Here is a 21,436-nt window from a genome sequence, read left to right as displayed (position 1 = left end):
GAATGTGAACAAGGTCACACAGCTCGATGGCGGGTTGAAGAAAACAGTGTGCAAATAATGCCTACAGGGCAAATAATGCCTAAAAGGTCAACTTATACACTACTACAGCGGTAGTAAAATAAAAAAAAGTAAAATAAAAAAAAATGAATATTAAAAAAAAAAATTAAAGTTGGTGCTGCTGAACTACTAGGAGCAGCAGATTAGCACACCAGTCCCACTCCCCAACACTGCTAGACTAATAGCACTGGGCTCTTATAGTAGTAGTAGTAGTAGTAGTAGTAAAACAACAAAAAAATAAATAAAAGCAGTCCTTACAAGGACTACTGTTATTGCAGCAGTCAGCAGATGAGATCAGAAGCAGGACAGCTGCCCACTGCAGCTACATACAGAGCACTGCAGTAGAAGGTAGATTACTAGCCAGCAAAGCTACCTAAGCTAAAATGTCCCTCAAACCCCTGCAGACTTCTGTCCCTCCAATAACAGAGCAGTATCAAAACGATTACTAGCCAGCAAACTTTCAACTGTCCCTGAAATCACTAACAGGCAGCAGCTCTCTCCCTACACTATCTCTTCAGCACACACAGGCAGAGTGAAAAACGCTGCAGGGCTTCGGTTTTTATAGGGAAGGGGAGTGGTCCAGGGGAGAGCTTCCTGATTGGCTGCCATGTACCTGCTGGTCTGGGGTGAGAGGGCAAAAAAAAGCGCCAACAATGGCGAACCCAAAATGGCGAACGTCGCGCGACGTTCGCGAACTTCCGGCGAGCGCGAACACCCGATGTTCGCGCGAACAAGTTCGCCGGCGAACAGTTCGCGACATCTCTATCAACCATCATTTTTACCGACCAGGTGTCAACCCTACTCCTCGATCAATGTCTTCTAGACTGTTCTTTACACAGTATAATCTATTATTCCATCTATTTAGCCTCTTGTTTTCTTATACAAATAGGGAATAGCCATAAAATAGGCCAAATGTTTAGAAGCAGGAGGGCCCACTGACACCTGGGCCTACCGGGAGTTTTCCTGGTATCCTGGTGGGCCAGTCCAATAGTGACCCCACACAAAAGTTATAAAAAGCCATTTATGGTCAGGGCCCCCCTATAAGTTTAAAAAAACTGTGGCTCCAGGGCAGGTCCGGACTGAGAATTAAAATAGGCCTTGGCATTTCAGGTACACAGAAGCCCAAGCAGCCCACATAGAGGCCCAAACATCCCCCACCAGCCCACTAAATACTGACTTTCTATGGGACCTTATAGCAGCCCCTCTGGCATTTGCCAGAACCCACAGATTGCCAGTCCGGGCCTGATTGCCAGAACCCACAGATTGCCAGTCCGGGCCTGCTCCAGGGCCCCCCATAAAAGTTAAAAAAAACATTGGCACCAGAGACCCCATAAAAGTTTTTTTTAAAATCATTGGTGGTCAGGGCCCCCCATAAATTAAAAAAAAATGTTGGCGTCAGGGCCCCTCTTACAAGTTAAAAAAAAATTGGTACCGTAGAGTATATAATAAAAAAAACATGGTGGCGGGGCCTGTAAAGTATTGAAATAATACATTGGTGGCTAGGGCTTTAAAAAAATAAAAAAAAACACACATTGGTGTTTAGTAGAACTGAACTCATGGCTTCAGGACTTTAAGTTTGGCTCTTTTTGTGACTTTTGGGTCTTTTTGCGGCAGTTCGGGGCTTTTCAGGGCGCTGCCAAGGGGGGCTGAGCTATTTCAAAAACTACAGCACAGCCGGGCCCCCAGCCCGGCACATTTGTACCCCCTGTGCCCCCCTGATGGTGGCCCTGTATAGTAGCACTATTAGCGAGAATGTAGAATGGTTGCCATCTTTTCTGGAAAAAAAATTGCAGTTGGCTTTTATTTTTTATTTATTTTTTATTATTTGTGGTTTTTGAGTTGATTAGTTTTTTATTCAGCAACTCTGCAATTTCAGCAATCTAGTTGCTAAGGTCCAAACTACCTTAGCAACCACACATACATTTGAATAAGAGACTTGAACATGAACAGGAGAGGGCCTGAAAAGAAAGACGAGTAATAAATAGCAATAACAGCATTACTGAACATTTGTTTTTAGATTGGGTCAATACCCCCGTTTGAAAGCTGAAAAGGGAAAATGAAGACAGTTGAAGAGTTGCTGAGAATTAGCCTTCTATAACATACTAAATGCTAACTTTAAGGTAAACCATCCCTTTAACCAAGTATAGCGTTCAGTCCAAGCAGTGTCGGACTGGCCCACCAGGATACCAGATTAATTGGATCCTGATAATGTTGATCATAATATGAGTGTGATAGGGAACTTAGATGGTAAGCTCCAATGGGGCAGGGACTGATTTGAGTGATGTAAAACCTCTTTGCTGCACATCAGTTCTTTATAAATAATAGGTATACTATCACTGAACTTTTTGCTTTAACATTTTTAACAGACTCTTTAAATAGGTTGTTCACCTTTAGATTAACTTTTATGATATGATATGTAGAGTTTAATATTCTGAGACAATTTGCATTTGGTTTTAATTTTTTATATTTTATGGTTTTTCAGTTATTTTGCTTTTTGTTCATCAGCTCTTCAAGGGACTTGTTTACCTTAGTAACTAGGCAGCTGTGTAAATAAGTAGACTGGAATATAAATATGAGAGGGGCTGAATAGAAAGATAATTAATAAAAACAATAATAATAACAATAAAAAAACAATCGTTTTTTTTTGGCTGCTGGGGTCAGTGAGCCCCCATTTAAAAGCTGGAGAGATATAGAATTCGAAGGCAAATAATTTGAAAACTATAAAAAAAAAAAAAAAAAAAAAAATTGGTGTTCTACCAGGAAATGCAGCAGATTTCCAAGCAAGACCTTGCTGCCATCTAGTGGACTATAACACAGTCGTTTTTCTGATTTTTGAGAAATACTGGGAGCACTAACAATAGTTTTTATTAAAAAGGGACTAATATAACTGCCTCTGAGCAATAGTCATTGACTATTAGCCATTTTTTCAAAATTGGAGTATGGCAGCAGCCCCTCTGGCATTTGCTAGTATCAACAGATACAGTCACTCAAAATTTTTATTGCTAATTTTGAGTGATGTGTTTGTCGCTAGGCAGCAGGGCCGACATCAGGGGGCACGCCACAGGGTGTACAGTCGTACCGGCCTGGGCCTAAAGGGGGGCTTGGCTGTGTTTCTGAATTAGCAGGGCCCCCCCTTGACAGCGTGCAAGCTGAACCCGAAGTCCTGAAGCACCAAAAATCTGAAGTGTTGAAACCCTGAAGTGCAGAAAATCCGAAGCTGTGTACTGAGCCAAAGCCACGAAGAGACCTGAAGCCACAAACAGGGCCAAAGCAGTGAAAAGTCCAGAAGCCATGAAAAGACCAAAGCTGAAGTCCAGAAGCCGGAAAAAGACCCAAAGCCATGAAAAGAGCTGAAGCTGAATCCCACGAAGCTGCGAAAAGGAAACCAGAGAAGCTGTCATCACTGAGGAAAAGGAAGAACATAAAGTAAGTTCCACTGAACACCAATTTTTTTTTTTTTTTATTAAACCCCTGGCCACCAATTTATTATTTTAATACTCTATAGGCCCCTGACCACCAATGTTTCTTTTTAACTTGTAAGGGGGGCTTGACCACCAATGTTTTTTCTTGTAAGGGGGGCTGGCCACCAATATTTTTTTTTTAACTTGTAGGGCCACCAGTAAAGTTTTTAACTTTTATGGGGGGCCCCTGACGACCAATTTTTTTTAACTTGTAGGAGCCCTATGATTTCTGATGGTGGCTCTGCCCACTATTGCCCTGAGATGCTACACTTATTGTTACTAGGGTCAGGACCGCCATCAGAAATTACAGGGCCCCATAAGACAAAATTTCCTGGGCCCCCTGGGCTGCGCCCACCGCAAGCCCCACCTACAGGTCCGCCCTCCCCACCCCACAAGTCCGCCCCCACCACACAGTAAAAAAACAAAAAAATATTGGTGGCTAGGGTTCCCACATGTTAATAAAAAATAAAAAGATTTTGGTGGTCAGGGCCCCCCATAAAAAAACATTTGTGGCCAGACCCCCCATTAAAAAATGTTGGTGGCTAGGACCCCACATGAGAAAAAAAAATTGGTGGCCAGGCCCCCCCCCACATTATAAGAAAATTGGTGGCCAGGGCCCCTTAAACGTCCATGCCTTCCCGAAGTCAGCAGCTCTCAGAAAGATGGGGGGCCTGGCTAATCAAGTAAGTGTGGAGTGGCCGGGACCCCTTACCCTCGGGACCCCCTACAACTCTCCCTCCAGTCCCCCCCTGATGGCTGCCCTGACCTGGCTGGTGTTTTACCAGCCTGGCTGGTAAAAATGATGGTTGATCCCAATGTATTTATTTCCAGAAAAGGTGGCAACCCTAATTCTTACTCATCTTTCTGTTCAGACCCTCTCCCTTTCATATACTAATCTCTGACTCGAACCACAGCCTGGTTGCTAGGGTAGACTGGACTATAGCAACAGGATTACTGCTGAAGTTCCAAAGTGCAGAGCTGATGAACAAAAAGCTTTATTCAAAAACTGCAAAAATGTTTTACATCACAGTTAAATGTAATCTAAAGTTGAACTACCTGTTGTGACCTGCATCAAAACTACCTACAGAATCTGTACAGAATCCCCAACTCCCTGTGACCCATCTCCTTTTCTCAGAGTACCCAGGATAGCAGCAAATCAGTGCACAAATTCACTTGGAACAATGCATAAGGGTTTCCCATATTTTGTCTGGGCAGATTTTTATAAAGCCACTGGAGTGGAATTCTTGATATTTAATGGAGAGAGGAAAACAGAGGCAGGGTCTTATCTACTCCTACTATCCCTGCTTCTCTGACTGTAATCTTAGCAAGAAAATACACTGTGTTTGGAGAGAAGGAGTAGGATTTGACGGGCATATATTCAATAGCAGGCAAGAATGCAGTGTGATTGGCTATGCGATGAGACGTCACGTTATTCAGTGAAAATAAATACTTTAGTCTGATTGGCTGAGCGAACAGAGAGGTAGGGCCACAGAGTTAGGGACCGGGAACAAATATCCAAAACGTACAGGGACTTTAATGCACACTGCATTGGCCATTATACCAATACCGGCTTTTGGCAACGGTTTTGAGGTAAGTGTGGACATTATGAGCAGTCCTCTAACATTTACAATATGGGATATGCCCTGCTCTTAAGTACCTAACCTTCCACTGTATTCCACTAAATGTTCAGTAAGACACGTGGTCTGGGTGACCTGACACACTGAGCTATATTTTAAAGGGGACGTAAAGGCAAAAATAATAAAATCCCTTTTTTAATTTCTTTAATAAAAAAGAAACCTATCTCCGATGTACTTATTAATTAAAACATTTGTACCGTTTTTATAAGAAACCTGGAAGTATGTGCAGTGTAATTCCTCCTTCGTTTTATTTGCTCTGACTGCTGGGGATAGGAAACTTTAGCCGGTCCCTAGCTCTTTTCAGACAGCAGGGAAGCAATGTGCAGGGTTATTTAATGTTTTTGTTCGCTTAACCTGGCTAGCCTTTGCTAATCTCTATATGAAACTCCCACACCTTCCTTCGTAGCCATGCCGAACTGGGGTCTGTTCTGTTTGTTTCCCTGAAGAGCAGATGGCGATTGTGTAGAGATTTGTATCTGTAGCAGTCAGAACAAGAAAACGCATACCTCCCAACATTTTGTGCATTAAAAGAGGGACGAAAAAAATTGCCGCACATTTACCATTTTTGTGACCACACCCCCTAATTACCATGTTCATTTTGTGACCACAACCCCTTACCATGTTCATTTTACAAAATTTGGCAGGTTATGAAAGTTTGAACATAATTCTGTTTTTTTTATCCAGTTATTACAGTTTTGCTAACGAAGGTGAATTGCCCTTTAGGGCAGAGACAGTGTGGAGATTCAGGGAGATTTAGTCGCCGGCGACTAATCGCCTCTTTTTTGGGCGACTAATCTCCCCAAAAAGCCTTTCCGCTGGCTAGAACCTGAATCGCCGGCAGGATGGCACTCGGAGCACTTTGTTTTCCGAAGTTGCCTCATGTGGAAACTTTGGACGACTTCGGAAAACTAATTGCATCCCGCTGGCAATTTAGATTCTAGTCAGCGGGATGGCAGTTTGGGGAGATTAGAGGAGAGAAGAGTTGATTAGTCGCCGGGCGACTAAATCTCCCCAAAACGTGTGCCCTTACCCTTAAGTCTAACTTTTCCCAAGGGCCCCTTATCTAAATTGTTACAATTACTTATTTGCTTATCTCAAAATTGTTATATGTATTTTAGTTTCACCTGGTGGCCTTTCTGGGCTCTCTGCCAAAAGCCAATTAAGTTAGAAACTTTGTTTCTTTTTCTGGCTGTTCGGTGCAGAGAAAGTCGGGACTTTTCCGTACAAACGCGGAACTGCGGGTTGATCTGTTAAAAGCGGAACTGTCCTGCTGAAAATAGGACAGTTGGGAGGTATGGTATGTAAACAAAAGGGGCATTTCACTGCCTACAATCGGTTTTGTCATAAAAACGGTGCATATTTCTAATTGAAGGATATTGGTGATAGGTTTTCTTTTTCAGTAAAAAAAAAAAAAGTAAATATTGGATTTTATTTTTGCCTTTACATCCCCTTTAAGAAAAGGAGCTGTCACCTACAGCACTGGTAGCAGCGATGGCACTGGGCAAGAAAGGGAGCTGTCACCTGCTACAAGTGGAGGCAGCACAGGACACCCCCAGTCCGACACTGGATCTCTGCATTGCTTTAGGCAATATATTGGGACAAACCATATGGCTGTGTCGCCTGCTGCCACCACATTATTCATATTTTTTCTCTGTCATACTTAGTGGTCAAACTGCCTCTTAGGGCCCAAACAATTACCACTTGTACAATTCCGTTTCTGGACTGGGATTCAAAATAGTCCCTGGCATTTCAAGTACACATAGGCCCAAACAGCCTCCTACTAGCCCAGTAGATAGTGACTGTCTTTGGCAACTTACAGCAGCCCCTCAGAATCCACAGATTGTCAGTCCTGGCTGATTACTGTACCCCTTTGATGGCTGCTTTGATCCAGATTCTGTTTTGCGCCTGAAAGTTGCCACAGCCTGCATGGAACTGGAATGTATACTTGGAACAATATACCGTCCAGGTATATATGAACTACAATTCCCAACAGCATTGACAAGGAATTCTGGCATGATGCTGGTGGTTATTGTTTAACTATAGCTGAAGGCTAGTTATACTTGTCTATTGCTGTTTGCTGTCTTCCGATACCCCACCAAAATACTTTCCTGGCCATAACCCGTCAACATGGAAAAAACACTGATGGGTTAATCTGCTGCTTCCCAGCCTGGACCCCTTCCTGCCTCTCATTAGACTTTCCTTCTGTCCCAGCCTGGATAGCAGAGGAGATTGTTCCCTCTGTGTATGGCTTTATTTTCCTCTTTTATGCCAGAGGATCAGTACTCGCATACAAGATTCGCTTACCGGGTGCAGTTAGGAGATTCTCTCTGCCCGTAGCCCCTATCCTGTGTGGCAACAGCGTTGTCTGGAAAGGGATCCCTGTGGGGCTGGGGGTGTCATTGCCGCACTCGCAGCTCCTGTTGTGCAGCTTCCTGGTTGGGTTCAGAGTTTATCTGCCGACTCCCTTAGTGTTTAAAAATCTTTAATCCTGATCTGCCGCTGCCCCTATTGCTGCCTGTTTGGGAGTGCGCTAAAAAAACGTACCCAAGGCTGCAGTGTGAGTTGTTTTTTTTTTTTTGCTACATATTTCTGCAAAAAGAGTCTCCATTACCTACATGGCTTATGCCTGCCCTTACTCTTTTAGTGCCTTTGTTCCTTCTGAAGAGCCCAGTAAGAAGAGAAACAAGCAAGATTGTGAGAGACGCTGCAGGGCATGTAACAATACTGCTATAAAGGATGGTGTTTTTTCCTATTCATAAGGATGTACAGGATTTGATCTGTGTGGAGTGGGCTACAATTTCAAAGAGAATCCCAGTTGAAAGCAGGATTGAAAAGTTATATCTCTTTTTAGATGAGATGCAGGATGTTTGGAATACGCCTCTTTCAGTGGAAGCTTCAGTGGCGAGGTTGTCAAGGAAGACAACATTATCTATAGATGATATCTCTGCCTTAAAGCATACATTGGACCACTGCATGGAGACTGAGTTAAAGAAGTGTTACATGTCAGCTGGAGCAGCCATCTGTGGCCTTGGTGTCCATTACAAAAGCTCTCTTTTTGTGGGCTGAAATGGATATGGTTCCTAAAGGGAAGATTTTGGAAGGTCTTGAAGACTTCAGACTAGCTTCTAATTCTGCCTTCAGGCATATTTGAATTTAGTGCAGTTGTCAGCTCACTCTGTCTTTTGGAGTTGCAGCTCGTAGAGTCCTTTGGGTGAGATCTTGGTTTGCTGACACCGGTTTCAAAAACTCTCTTTGTAAAATGCCTTATGAGGGGAAGAGACTATTCCTAAGGCCCTGGATGACATAATCTCCAAGTCATAAACATTGCCAAGCCCCAAATGATTCCAGCTCAAAGAATGGTGTATCTTGGAGCTCAGATAGACATGATTCTGGGTATGGTTTCCCTTCCACTGCAGAAGTATTTTGTTCTTCAAGTGAACAGTCCTTCACATCAGCAAGGAAATTCATGAGACTTCAAGGTCTCCTCACTTCAACAATAGGTCTGGTGAAGTGGGCCAGATGGAGGTTGAGACCTATTCTACTGACATGTCTCAGGCAATGGGATCCTCTTGTGCAGAATTGGTCGCAGACAATTCGGATCAGCAAAGAACACCTCACTTGGTGGAAAGTTCCCTGCTATCTCCAGAAGTTCTCTTGAGGAGCCAGCTTGGATGAAGATATTTACGGATGCCTTGGGGTCAGGTTGGGGAGCTGAAATCAGGAAATATTTGTCTGGGTGACATCTGTTTGGGGCCGTCTGTGGGTGGATCTGATGGCGACAGATCAGAATGCCAAGCTTCCAATTTTCTTCTCCAGAGCTCTTTTTCCAGGAGTTGCAGCAGTAGATGCAGGTAACTCTAAGAGTCTTGTGGAAAATTCTGAGCATGAGGTGATTGCTATTCTCCCGGACTGGCCCAGGAGACCCTGATATCCACTCCTGAAGTGCCTGTTGATTGCAGATCCGTTACCACTTCCACAAATTAGGAACCTTCTGCTCCAGGGCAGTTGGAAACACCCCAATCCAGCGAATTTCAGGCTGATCTCCTGGAAGTTAAAAGGAAAATTCTGAGCGAATATGGCTGTTCTAATTTGGTTATCGAAACCCTGGTTAGAGCTAGGAAGAGCAACACAAATTCAAAATATCATAAAGTATGGGACACCTTCTGTTCCTGGGCTTCGGGTTAACCGCTTTGTCACCCTCTGTAGCAGATATCTTGGAATTTCATCCGGAGGTACTTCAGAAGGTGTTAAGCCTCAGCATTCTGAAAGGCCAGGTCTGGGCTTTATCTGCAGTTTTGGAAAATAAATGATCTAGGGATCCACTAATAGAGAGATTCTTTCAGGAAAAAATTATAATTCGGCCTCCAACTACATCCATTTTTCCTACCTGGGATCTTCCACTCATGTTGAAAGCCCTGTCTGCCAAGCCTTTTGAACCTCTGGATCAGGCTTCCCTGAGTATTCGTCACTAGATGTCAAAAGATGCTTAGAAATCGACTTCAAGAGAACAGAATCAAGAATGCTATTTGTTATTCCAGTAGGAAAGAGAACATGAGAGCCAGCCTCTAAGTCTACTCTGATTTCTTGGATAGTCAAGGCCATATCAAGAGCATATAAGTAGCAAGGCAGTTCTCTACCTAAGGGAGTTAAGGCGCACATGGTGTGGCGGCTTCTCGGGCAGCGGAGGCAGAAGTTTCATCTGAGGCAATTTGCAAGGCAGCAACTTGGGTTACACCTAATACGTTCATTAGGCATTACAGATTGGATGTTATGTATACATCTCAAGCCCAGTGCTTTTTCCATGGTGACGGGGGATGGCCAGGAAAATAAAATTCCCGTAAGTATTATATTTATTTTCTATTTTCTTGCGGTGACACCAGCACTAGCTGATGCAAGTTTATTCTGGGAATTCAGATTCAACTGCAGCTTGAGGGCTGCATGTCTTATATTTCTGTTGTGGGATTAAATGGATTTTCTACATCAGTTTTTACAACTTTGGCCCTTCCAGCACTGAACATATGCAGGTGATCACTGGTCTGATCGATAGACTGGCAATGATCACAAATATATGTTCTGAACTGTCAGCCACACTGGGGCTTCCACCTCAGGGCCCCACTCTAGCCAAATCCTAACTATGTTTTCTTCCTTGCGCAATCAGTGTCCCACCGGCCCAGTCCGACCCTGACTGTCAGACTAGAAACGACATAACCAGAAACAAAACTTCTAGATGGTGGGTGTTGCAGCTGGTATGCTCATATTGACCCTGCCACTTTTGTGTTTGCAACCTTATGATTGCTTTAGACCAGTGATCCCCAACAAGTGGCTCGTGAGCAACATGTTGCTCTTCAACCCCTTTGATGTTGCTCCAAGTGACCTCAAAAGCAGGTGCTTATTTTTGAAGTACTGGCTTGGAGGGAAGTTTAAGTTGCATAGAAACCAGGTGTACTGCCAAATAGATATTCCTGTAGGCTGCCAGTCCACATATGAACTATCAATAGTCAATCACAGCCCATAATTAACACCCCCAGGAACTTTTTGAATGCTTATGTTGCGCTCCAACTTTTTTTTTTACATTTGAGTGTGGCTCACTGGATAAAAAGGTTGGTGATCCCTGAAATGTTACTGGCTGGAATTGCCATTTTAAATTGTTTAAAATAACAGGGAAGACAGATACACTGTGAACTGGTGTGTATGGTCACTATGAACTGGTTACTAAAGTTGTACTTATGTATTAACAGGCAACCAATCATTAAATGCGCAAAAACTGGTGCCAGAAATGAAGCCACTCCAGCAAATTCATGTCACCTACAGTAGAGTTATAAGGGATGTACAGCAAGCAAATCTACCTGCTTTTTTATCTACCTCCTGCAACCGCCCGAGCAGGAAGAAGAAACACAACGGTTATGATGAGGTTAACCAAACAAAATATGAACGTTTGGTGCGGACTGTCACTGCCTCCCGTGTCAGCCCACAGACACCTGATAGGTTATTTGAAGAAGACAACGTTTTGTTTGGCAAAGTGGTAAAATCAAAGACTGTAACACAAACACCTGAGCCTAAGACCCCACAGAATTGGGTCCCTCTAACCAACCCAGATAAAGTTAGTTTGCCCCTGGAGAAAACAGACTTTGACTTACCCATCAAGATCAGTTTACCAGCAAGAACCCATATGCCAAATGGCAAAATCCCTAGTGTCACCAGAATTCTACAACAAACCATGCCCATGGAACAGGCATTTTACCTTGAGAGGTGGAAGCAGAGGATGATCATGGAATTGGGAGAACAAGGCTTCTCTGAATATACTGCAGGTTTCTATATGTTCCAAATCATAACTACGTGCAAGGCCGTTTAAAATAAAGTTAGTAAGTACAGGTAAAAATGCATTTAGAATATGTATGTTTTAAATGGAGATGCCATCGATGCTCTGATGTCTACAGGTGGTTAAGTCTGGCCTGCACATTCAATTAATGTAAGACAAGACTGGTTCTTTTGATTACAAATCTGAAAAGAATAAAAAATGATGCAGAAGAGGATATGAGATAATAGATAGGTCTTCGGTAATTAAGAGTAGAAAAATTCATAGAAATAGTACATGCTGATGCTGCCTGTAGGGCACTGGCCATCTCCACAGGATTGAATCACATGACAAATAGATTTTTCCCAAAACAGACATTTTGGATCTCTTAGAGAGCTACTGTTTTGTTAGTTGGAAGAGTAGATCTGATTACTGGAAGTACCACTGCTATAGGGATTGTCATTTTTCATCAGTTGTCACCAATAGCCAGTTCTTCTCAAATGGCTGCAAAAAAACCAGATTCTGATTTGCGATGCAGACCAAACACTGATATTTGGAAGAGAACCACACAAGGCAAAAACCTCTTCTAGAATGGCAGTTCCGATCTTTTGATCTGCTGTAATGGAACAATATTTTTAGTAAGAACAACCCCTCTAAAGGGATAGTGAACATGTCGCTATACCTATATAAAGCATGCATCCTGCATTTGAATGGTGCCCTCTGACTCCTCCAGGCCTTTTTATACTCACCCATGGTGCAGCTCTAGGCAGCAGATAAAAGTCATTTCATTTTATGTGAGCTGGAAATTCTAAAATGCAGCAGCATTGCTCTGTAGGAAAATTGAATGATCCATGAAACATGGATATAAATGGATATAAAGTTAGGTTTTAAGGGGTGGTTCACCTTTAAGTTAACTTTCATCATGTTATAAAATGGCCAATTTTAAGTAACTTTTCAATTGTCTTTAATTTTTTTGTATAGTTTTGAATTATTTACCTCCTTCTTCTGACTCTCTCCTATTCATATGCCAGTCTCTCTTTCAAATCATTGCATGGTTGCTATGTAAAATGTAAAATTGATGAGGGTGCTGCTATTCTAAGCACTTTTGCAATGTACATTACTTATTTAATCTTTAATTTCAAGATGTTACATGTTAATATGAATGAATTTTGTTACAACAGCGCCACCTGCTGCTCATTTTCTCAAAGGAGTTGTCAGGAGAAAGAAAGAACTACTGGTCTGATGTTCTTCTGGTTAGGAAAAAAAATGAAAACCTTTATCAAATCTTTCCTAACCAGAAGAACCAGAAGAACATCAGACCGGACCTCTTTCTTTCTCCTGATAACTTCCTTGACTACTTGGTGGTCAGAATGGCCAGAAACTGACCAACAGGTGGTGCTGTTGAAAAAAAATTCATGCATTTTAAAGGAAAACTAAACCCTATAAATGAATATGGTTAAAAATGCCATATTATATATATTGAACTTATTGCACCAGCCTTAAGTTTCAGCTTATCAATAGCAGCAATGATCCAGGACTTAAAACTTGTCACAGGGGTTCACCATCTTGGAAAGTGTCTGTGACACTCACATGCTCAGTGAGCTCTGAGCAGCTGTTGAGAAGCTAAGCTTAGGGGTTGTTGCAAATTATCAAGCAGAAAATGAGGTTGGTCTGTAATATAAGCTGATGCTACAGGGCTGATTAAATTCTGATGCCAATTGCACTGGTTTCTGTGCTGCCATGTAGTTATTATCTGTATTAATTACTAATCAGCGTTATATTGTGACATTTCTATTCTATGTGTACTGTATATTGTGAGTGGGTCCCTAAGCTCAGTAAGTGACAGCAGCACAGAGAATGTGCAGTGCATCATCAGAAAAGAAGATGGGGAGCTACTGGGGCATCTTTGGAGACACAGATTGTCACTGCTAAAGGACTGTGGTTGCCTTGGACTGGTACAGAAACCCGAAACTTAATGTACAACATTTCTAGCCTACTTTTTAGTTCTCCTTTAACAGTACACATATCACTTAGGGGCCCATTTACTTAGTTCGAGTGAAGGAATAGAATAAAAAAAACTTTGAAATTCGAATGGTTTTTTTTTGGCTATTTCGACCATCGAATTGGCTACTTCGACCTTCAAGTACAACTTCGAATCAAACGATTCGAACTAAAAATCGTTCGACTATTCGACCATTCCATAGTCTAAGTACTGTCTCTTTAAAAAAAACTTCGACCCCCTAGTTTGCCACCTAAAACCTACCGAAGTCAATGTTAGCCTATGGGGAAGGTCCCCATAGGCTTTGGAACAATTTTTAGGTTGAAGAAAAATCCTTCGGTCGATGGATTAAAATCCTTTGAATTGAACGATTCGAAGGATTTAATCGTTCGATCAATTGATTTTTCGATCATTCGATCGAACTATTTGCGGTTAATCTTTCGAAGTCGAAGGATTTCTATTCGGCAGTCGAATATCGAGGGTTAATTACCCCTCGATATTCGACCATAAGTAAATTTGCCCCTTAATATCTTGGAATTAAAAATAATAAATATAAATGAATGTACATTGCAAAAGTTCTAATAATAGAATAGCACCCATGGCAATTTAACTTATTTTAAAGGTTTACTTATCCTTTAAAGGTGAACAACCCCTTTAATCTGTGTTTATTCCATTTTTCAAACCAGGATTATATCTGTAAATTGACAACAGTTCCTGTGACGCATAATGCAAGTGAGAATAATGTTCATAAACCTGTAGACTTGGAAGTGACTGCACAGTTGTAATTCTGACAGCAGATTGTTGTTTTCCAAGCTCTATTTTCACAGGGAAAGCAGTTCCATACACAGCTGGAAGATCTGCTTTTATCTCTGGACGGCCATGGTAAAAAAGAGGAGCCTGAGGGGTTGACCGGGTACTTGACTAGTGTTCAGCATGTCCTGACAGACATTGTTGGAGTTAAGTCACTTGAAAGTGCAGTGCAGCACTCACAGCTGCAGTACTTGGGTCTTGTGGATTGTGTGGCTGAATATCGGTAAGAAAATGTTCTCTGTATCTCAGTAAATGAATCTGTTCAGTCTGTTCAATGTGTATGCTGTCCCAAAATAAGATTTCAGGGCAGGGTTAACTTTTTTTCTAGGGTCACTGCACTCGGGGGGAAAATAAGAATCCAGGAGCATATTTATCAAAACAGAAATCACCCAACTGTACCAGAGGGAATTTGTTTTTTCCATTCATGGTTTAAAACTTGTAGGGGCACATTTTTTTAACATAAATATGCCCCTTAGGCTCAAATGTTACGGCAAAAGCACTTTGTTTCCTGACCCCTGCTTTTGCTTGTGACCCCTACATTGAAATTTTCAAAGGTTTTTCAATTCGAATCGAACTCGAAGTCGAATTTGGCCTATTCGATGGTCGAATTACCCAAAAATTACTTCGAAATTCAAAGTTTTTTAATTTGAAAATTCACTTCAACCTTTGATAAATCTACCCCTAACTAATAACTATACCCTCAAAATGAATACTTAAGCAACAGATAGTTTATATCAAATTGAATGACACATTAAAGAATCTTACCAAACTGGAATATATATTTACATAAATATTGCCCTTTTACATCTCTTGCATTGAACCACCATTTCGTGACTCTATCTGTGCTGCCTCAGAGATCACCTGACCAGAAATACTACAACTCTAGCTGTAACAGGAAGAAGTGAGGAAGCAAAAGACACAACTCTGTCTGTTAATTGGCTCATGTGACCTAACATGTATGGTTTGTTGGTATGTTTGTGAGTACAGTGAATCCTACGATCCCAGGGGGCGGCCCTTATTTTTTAAAATGGCAATTTTCTATTTATGATTACCCAATGGCACATACTACTAGAAAAGTATATTATTATGAAAATGGTTTATTTACATGAAGCAGGATTTTACATATGAGCTGTTTTATGCAATATCTTTTTATAGAGACCTACATTGTTTGGGGGGTATAGTTTTCCTTTAATAAAATATTTTGTGATTTAATTTGTCTGTTTTGCAGGGAAATATACTGCGCTATTCTGAAGAAATAATAGTGATGCACCCGTAGCATATCTTTAAATATTGTAAAACAAAATGTTGCAGCGAGAGAACGCTGATAACAAAGGACCAGTAACACCAAAAAATGTGTTTTAAAGTAATGAAAATATCATGTACTGTTGCCCTGCACTGGTAAAACTGATGTGTTTGCTTCAGAAACACTGAATATAAATAAGCTGCTGTGTAGCAATGGTGGAAATTGAAAAAAGTCGATATGGCACAGGTTAAATAGTGGATAACGGATAACATTACGTTCTCCAGAGCTTACCTGCTGTCTGCTGTGTAACCTGAGCCTTTTCTGAAGCAAAAATAACAGTTTTACCAGTGCAGAGCAACACTGCATTATATTTGTATTACTTTAAAACAATTTTATTTTTTAATGTCACCTTTAAAATAACTTTTAGTATAATGTAGAGAGTGATATTCTGAGACAATTTGCAATTGGTTTTCATTTTTCAATTGAGGGTTTTGAGTGATTTAGCTTTTTATTCAGCAGGTCTACACGTTGCTATTTCAGCAATCCTGTTGCTAGTGTCCAAGTTATCCTAGCAACCATGCACTGCTTTGTATAATAGACTGGTATATGAATAGGAGGGGGCCTGAATAGAAAGAGGAGCAATAAGAAGTAATAGCCATAGCAATAAGAATACATTTGTAGCTTTATAGTGCATTTGTTCTTGTGTATCTACATCATACTAAAAGTTAATTTAAAGGTGAACAACTCCTTTAAGTATGACCCTGCCCTATTTGTGGCCTCTCCAATCTCCAAGACTGATCAGTGCTAATTGCTGATTGGTTGCTATTCATCAATGCACTGGAGCAGCTTTGCCTGCTGTTTGTGCTTATTTACACAATTAAGGAGAGTTTTCTGTTTTTATTATTGATTCGATTCTTTTCTCAGCTAACAAAAAGCCTTCTGTTGAGATTCACTCTAGTGTGTGTCATTTTGCAGGCAGAAGCTGTGTGTAATAGACTGGAAGACTTCAGAGAAACCAAAGCCATATTTACGGAACACATATGACAATCCACTGCAAATTGCAGCTTATATTGGAGCAATAAATCATGACAACAATTATCATTTTCAGGTCAGTGTACAGGAGCTATCCGTTTGTTTTTAAGATGTCTATTCATGCTACACCAGGAGGGATGGCATAAAATATCATAATTCTTTAAGGGCTTAAAACATTGGAAGGGTGACCTAGCCTATATACCATATTTGTATAATTATAAATGTATCTGTTCATTCCCAGAGCTATAAATGTGTGACTGGTATAATTTCATATGTTTTTAACTTTGTTGTGAGTTAGGGCAGAGACACATGCTCAGATTCGGGGAGATTAGTCGCCCAGCGACAAATCTCCTTTCGGGCAACTAATCTCCCCGAACTGCCTTCCCCAGCCTTGATTTCCCTTTTTCTCTGTAATAATAAAACAGTACCATGTACTTGATCCAAACTAAGATATAATTAATCCTTATTGGAAGCAAAACCAGCCTATTGGGTTGCCTCACAAGGATACTTTGGGCGACTTCGGAAAACGAAGCGAGAGTGCCAACCCGTCGGCGATTTACATTCTAGCCGGTGGGAAGGCAGTTCAAGGAGATTAGTCGCCCGAAGAAGAGGCGATTAATCGACGGGCGAGATTACAGAGAAAAAGGGAAATCGTTTTTTAAAATTTGGATTATTTGGATAAAATGGAGTCTATGGGAGACGGCCATAATTCGGAGCTTTCTGGATAATGGGTTTCAGGATAATGGATCCCACACCTGTAATAATACTGAGACAGGCTTTCTCTGGATAACGGGTTTCCAGATAAGGGATCGCATGCCTGTATTATAAATAAGTATTAGAACCCAAAATGTGTGCCCTTGGCACAGACAAGCAGTGCAAGTTTTGTTCTGAACCTAATGTCCAGAGATTGCTTTAAGATATGCTTACCTACTATATAAAATCTAATATTTCAGGTGAACTGTGGTCTGATAGTGGTGACATACAAAGATGGCTCCCCTGCCCATACGCATTTTATGGACACAGATCTTTGTTTGCACTTCTGGAATAAGTGGCTGCTACGCTTAGAGGAATATAAGAAGAAGAAGAAAGAGGAAACACAGCAATGACAGCAAGACATGGCAGTGAATTCTCCACATTTACAGTCTGTTGTATTGCCTATGCTCATCGCCTAGACCTTACGTGAATGGAACTCGAAAGGGGGAGCTCCTAATCTCTGTGTTTGATTGGATCTTTAATATTGGATGGAATAAAAATAATATTGATGAAATATTGATGAGGGTGTTGTTCTAAAAACTTTTGCAATGTACATTCATTATTTTTTATTTTTTTTAATTCCAAGATAAAAGGATACATGTACTGTTAACATGAATTTGTTTTGTTACAACGTTGCCACCTGCTGGTCATTTTTGGACCACCAAGAAGTCAAAGAAGTTGTCAGGAGAAAGTAAGAGGCTGGTCTGAAGTTCTTCTGGTTAAGAAAAAATTTAGAAACCTTTCTCAAATCTTTTCTTACCAGAAGAATATCAGATCAGCCTCAACTTCTTTGACTAGTTGGTGGTCAGAATGGCTGGAAACTGACCAGCAGGCAGTGCTGTTGTAACAAAATGCATTCATATGTCAGTACATGTATCCCTTAAAATCTTGGAATTAAAAAAAAAAAACAAATAATGAATTAATGTACATTGCTAAAGTTCTGAGAATAGTACCCTCATCAATTTTACATATCCTAGTTTAAGGGCATATTTATGAAAAGGCAAAAAATTTACTTGAGGCATGGTTATACGTGGCTGGGGTGCCGGCTCTTTGTGATACAATAGTAACTAAAGCAAAAACCAGTCTGTACCTTATAGGTGGCACACATGTTAAAGACATTTGCTCCAACCAGTCGCAGTATGAGAATGTACTGTGGCTGATTCTTAACCAGTTTTTTGTGAAGTACCACAAGCTACGTTTAAGCATATTTATCAAAAGGTGACACAGATCGCCAAAGAGAAATTCTGCCACCCTCTAGATATGAAATATTTAGGAATTTTTGAAGCATATTCATTAAAAGTGCAATTCTAACTTTCACACTTTGATCAATATGTCTCTGAAAGTAAATCAAGAGCTGAGAAATTTGACTGGGGGGGCCGTGATGCTCTCTATTTTTTACTGTTTGAAACATTTGCTTTGTAATAAGTCATTTGGTCACCAAGTGACCTAAATTTAAATAAAACCTACTTAATAACCCACATGGTAATCTATTTTTTTTTTTTTTTTTACACATTATTACCATGCACTTTTGCATTCCTTGACGTTTTACTTTACATATATTGCCTTCATTGTGATTCAATTCAAAAACCGCAGACCTATGCTTGCTGCATAGTTTTATATAACTACATAAATCTATTGTACACAATTGCAGAATATGTTGGAACTTTATAAATACATGTTATCAATGATAATAATATCCTGACGTTTTCCCATTTATTAATCAAGCATAATAACTGACCATCAGTAAAATATATTTTATTATAACCCCATGCATCTAGTTTTTGTCTTTATTTAGTTTTAAGGTGTCAATACAAAGTAGACTCTGACTGCCATATTGGCAATTTATCTATCCCTCATATTTATATCTTAATCCATACTAGGGATGCACTGAATCCAGGATTCGGTTTGTGATTTGGCTTTTTTCAGCAGGATTTGGATTCGGCCGGATCCTTCTGCCCGATGAACCTTAATTTGCATATGCAAATTAGGGGCGGGGAGGGAAATCACCTGACTTTTAATCACAAAACAAGGAAGTAAAAATGTTTTCCCTTTCTCACTCCTAATTTGCATATGCAAATTCGGATTCGGTCAGGCAGAAGGATTTGGCCGAATCCTGCTGAAAAAGGCCGAATCACGAACCGAATCCTGGATTTGGTGCATCCCTAGTATGGATGGTTCTCGGCCGAATCTTTCGCAAAGGAATTGGGGGTTTGGTGAAATCCAAAATAGTGGATTCGGTGCATCCCTAATCCATACATAAAAATATATAGTGAATAAAGTACCCCCTCTTGTAAAATATAAGGATATTATAAGTTACCGAGGAGTTTCATGACCATATAAAAGTACGAGGCCGAAGGCCGAGTGTTTTTATACAGGTCATTAAACTCCGAGGTAACTTCTAATATCCTCATATTTTGCAACTGGGGGTACTTTATTTATTATAATACACACATTTTAGTTCGTCATGTGACAGAAATGACATCAGAACTCACCGTTTATAAGGATATAATTTACAAGATATTCATGGCTGTTCTGTATAATAATCCTATACCTTATTTATAACAATAAAACAAAAATATTTGAGTCTTAAATAGCTGAAGACCACAAGGAAACATTTTCCCTGTTTTGTGTGGGTCACTTTATCAACTAAAAGGGGCCATCAGTCCTGCCTGAAATTGTCATTCCCTTGCAAAGGAGGAATAGACAATGCAAAAGTTATCCTCTCCCAGCTCATCGTCCGTGAAGACTTTTATTTTCATTGGAGTATCTGTTGCTGCTCCGATTTTTGTGGAGCACCCTTGCAAAGGGACCCAGTAATGAAGCTGTCATCTATGTGGCCTAATATTCTGATCAATTTGACTTTAAAAGGGGTGTTCACCTTTAAATTAACTTTAATTATGATGTAGAGAATGATATTCTGATGCAATTTACAACTGTTTTTTTTTTTTTTAATGTATTTGTGGTTTATTTCACTTTTTATTCAAACAGCTCCCCAGTTTGCAGTCTGCAATCTGGCTGGTAGGGTGCAAATTGCCCTGCAATGATTTGAATGAGACTAGAATATGAAAAGAAGATATTCTGAACAGAAAGAGGAGTTTTAAAATGTAGCAATAACTATAAATTTGTAGCATTACAAAGCATTTATTTTTAGATTGGGTCAGTGAACCCCATTTCAAAGCTGGAGTCAGAAGAAGGCAAATAATTAAAAAAACAAATAAGTATGAATAAAGACCAATTGAAAACTTGCTTAGAATTATCCATCCAGTCGTGTCGGATCAACGCTGCGACTTCATCCGACATTGCTATCTCTTACCTTATTTCCGTTGCATGTGAGTTGACACCGGCGTTTTGTCGCAGCGCGTTGGATCGCACCGAAAACCTCTGTGTAGTCCGACCCTAGATATTGCTACATACTGGGTCTTCCACAAAGGATTACTACATACCTACATGAGCGGTATCATAACTCAATGCCCCACATCCATATCCCAATACATAATTAGAGAGGGAAGGGAATCGAGCCATATATGTTATTCTTTCTCTACAGGATCTTGCAACGTACAAGTCTCAGGTATGTTTTAATTGATAATATCTATTTTGTAACTTTACCTTATACCCCAATCCACACTGTGATGTGTAGTTACACCTTGGGGCCCATTAACTTAGCTCGAGTGAAGGAATAGAAAAAATAATACTTCGAATTTCGAATGGTCGAATATGGCTACTTCAACCTTCGAATAGGCTACTTGGACTACGACTTTGAATCGAACGATTTGAACTAAAAATCGTTCGACTATTCGACCATTCGATAGTCGAAGTACTGTCTCTTTAAAAAATACTTGACCCCCTAGTTCGCCACCTAAAACCTAGCGAGGCCAATGTTAGCCTATGGGGAAGGTCCCCATAGGCTTCCTAACAATTTTCTGATTGAAGGAATATCCTTCGATAGATGGATTAAAATCCTTCGAATCCTTCGATCGAACGATTATTCCTTCGATCGTTCAATCGTAGGAATAGTGCTAAATCCTTCGACTTCGATATTCGAAGGATTTACATTCAGCAGTCGAATATCAAGGGTTAATTAATCCTTGATATTCGACCCTATGTAAATCTGCCCCCTTGTGTTGCCTTGCTCTACTCCTTTATATTTTG

General features: G+C 40.5%; 2 protein-coding genes across 3 annotated transcripts in view; one reads left to right on the top strand and one right to left on the bottom strand.

The window, feature by feature from the left end:
• Nucleotides 1-7,529, bottom strand: part of snx5.L (sorting nexin 5 L homeolog) — a 56,856-nt gene extending 49,327 nt beyond the window's left edge. The window contains exon 1 of the mRNA XM_041562304.1: nt 7,460-7,529. The gene's annotated coding sequence lies outside the window, so the exon portion shown is untranslated. The remainder of the gene's footprint in view (nt 1-7,459) is intronic.
• Nucleotides 4,927-19,075, top strand: mgme1.L (mitochondrial genome maintenance exonuclease 1 L homeolog). 2 transcript variants are annotated; one of them, XM_018262897.2, is made up of 5 exons: nt 4,927-5,108; nt 10,894-11,463; nt 14,263-14,482; nt 16,478-16,610; nt 17,488-19,075. In XM_018262897.2, the coding sequence occupies exons 2-5, from the start codon at nt 10,932-10,934 to the stop codon at nt 17,638-17,640; spliced, it is 1,038 nt and encodes a 345-aa protein (XP_018118386.1). In that variant the 5' UTR covers nt 4,927-5,108; nt 10,894-10,931; the 3' UTR covers nt 17,641-19,075. The 2 variants fall into 2 exon arrangements, with proteins under 2 accessions (XP_018118386.1, XP_018118388.1); XM_018262899.2 differs by lacking the exon at nt 4,927-5,108 and adding an exon at nt 7,621-9,992.
• Nucleotides 19,076-21,436: the final 2,361 nt, after the last annotated feature.

This window comes from Xenopus laevis, chromosome 5L (assembly GCF_017654675.1).
Source record: "Xenopus laevis strain J_2021 chromosome 5L, Xenopus_laevis_v10.1, whole genome shotgun sequence".
Taxonomy (NCBI): domain Eukaryota; kingdom Metazoa; phylum Chordata; class Amphibia; order Anura; family Pipidae; genus Xenopus; species Xenopus laevis.
This window is presented reverse-complemented; position numbering and strand designations above follow the sequence as displayed.

Bases quoted from the DNA above. Each gene is read 5' to 3' on its own strand.
- mgme1.L (XM_018262897.2), top strand. From the start codon at position 10,932: ATGAAGCCACTCCAGCAAATTCATGTCACCTACAGTAGAGTTATAAGG. The intron at 14,483-16,477 runs GTAAGAAAATGT...GTCATTTTGCAG, and splicing joins GATTGTGTGGCTGAATATCG to GCAGAAGCTGTGTGTAATAG. The intron at 16,611-17,487 runs GTCAGTGTACAG...CTAATATTTCAG, and splicing joins ACAACAATTATCATTTTCAG to GTGAACTGTGGTCTGATAGT.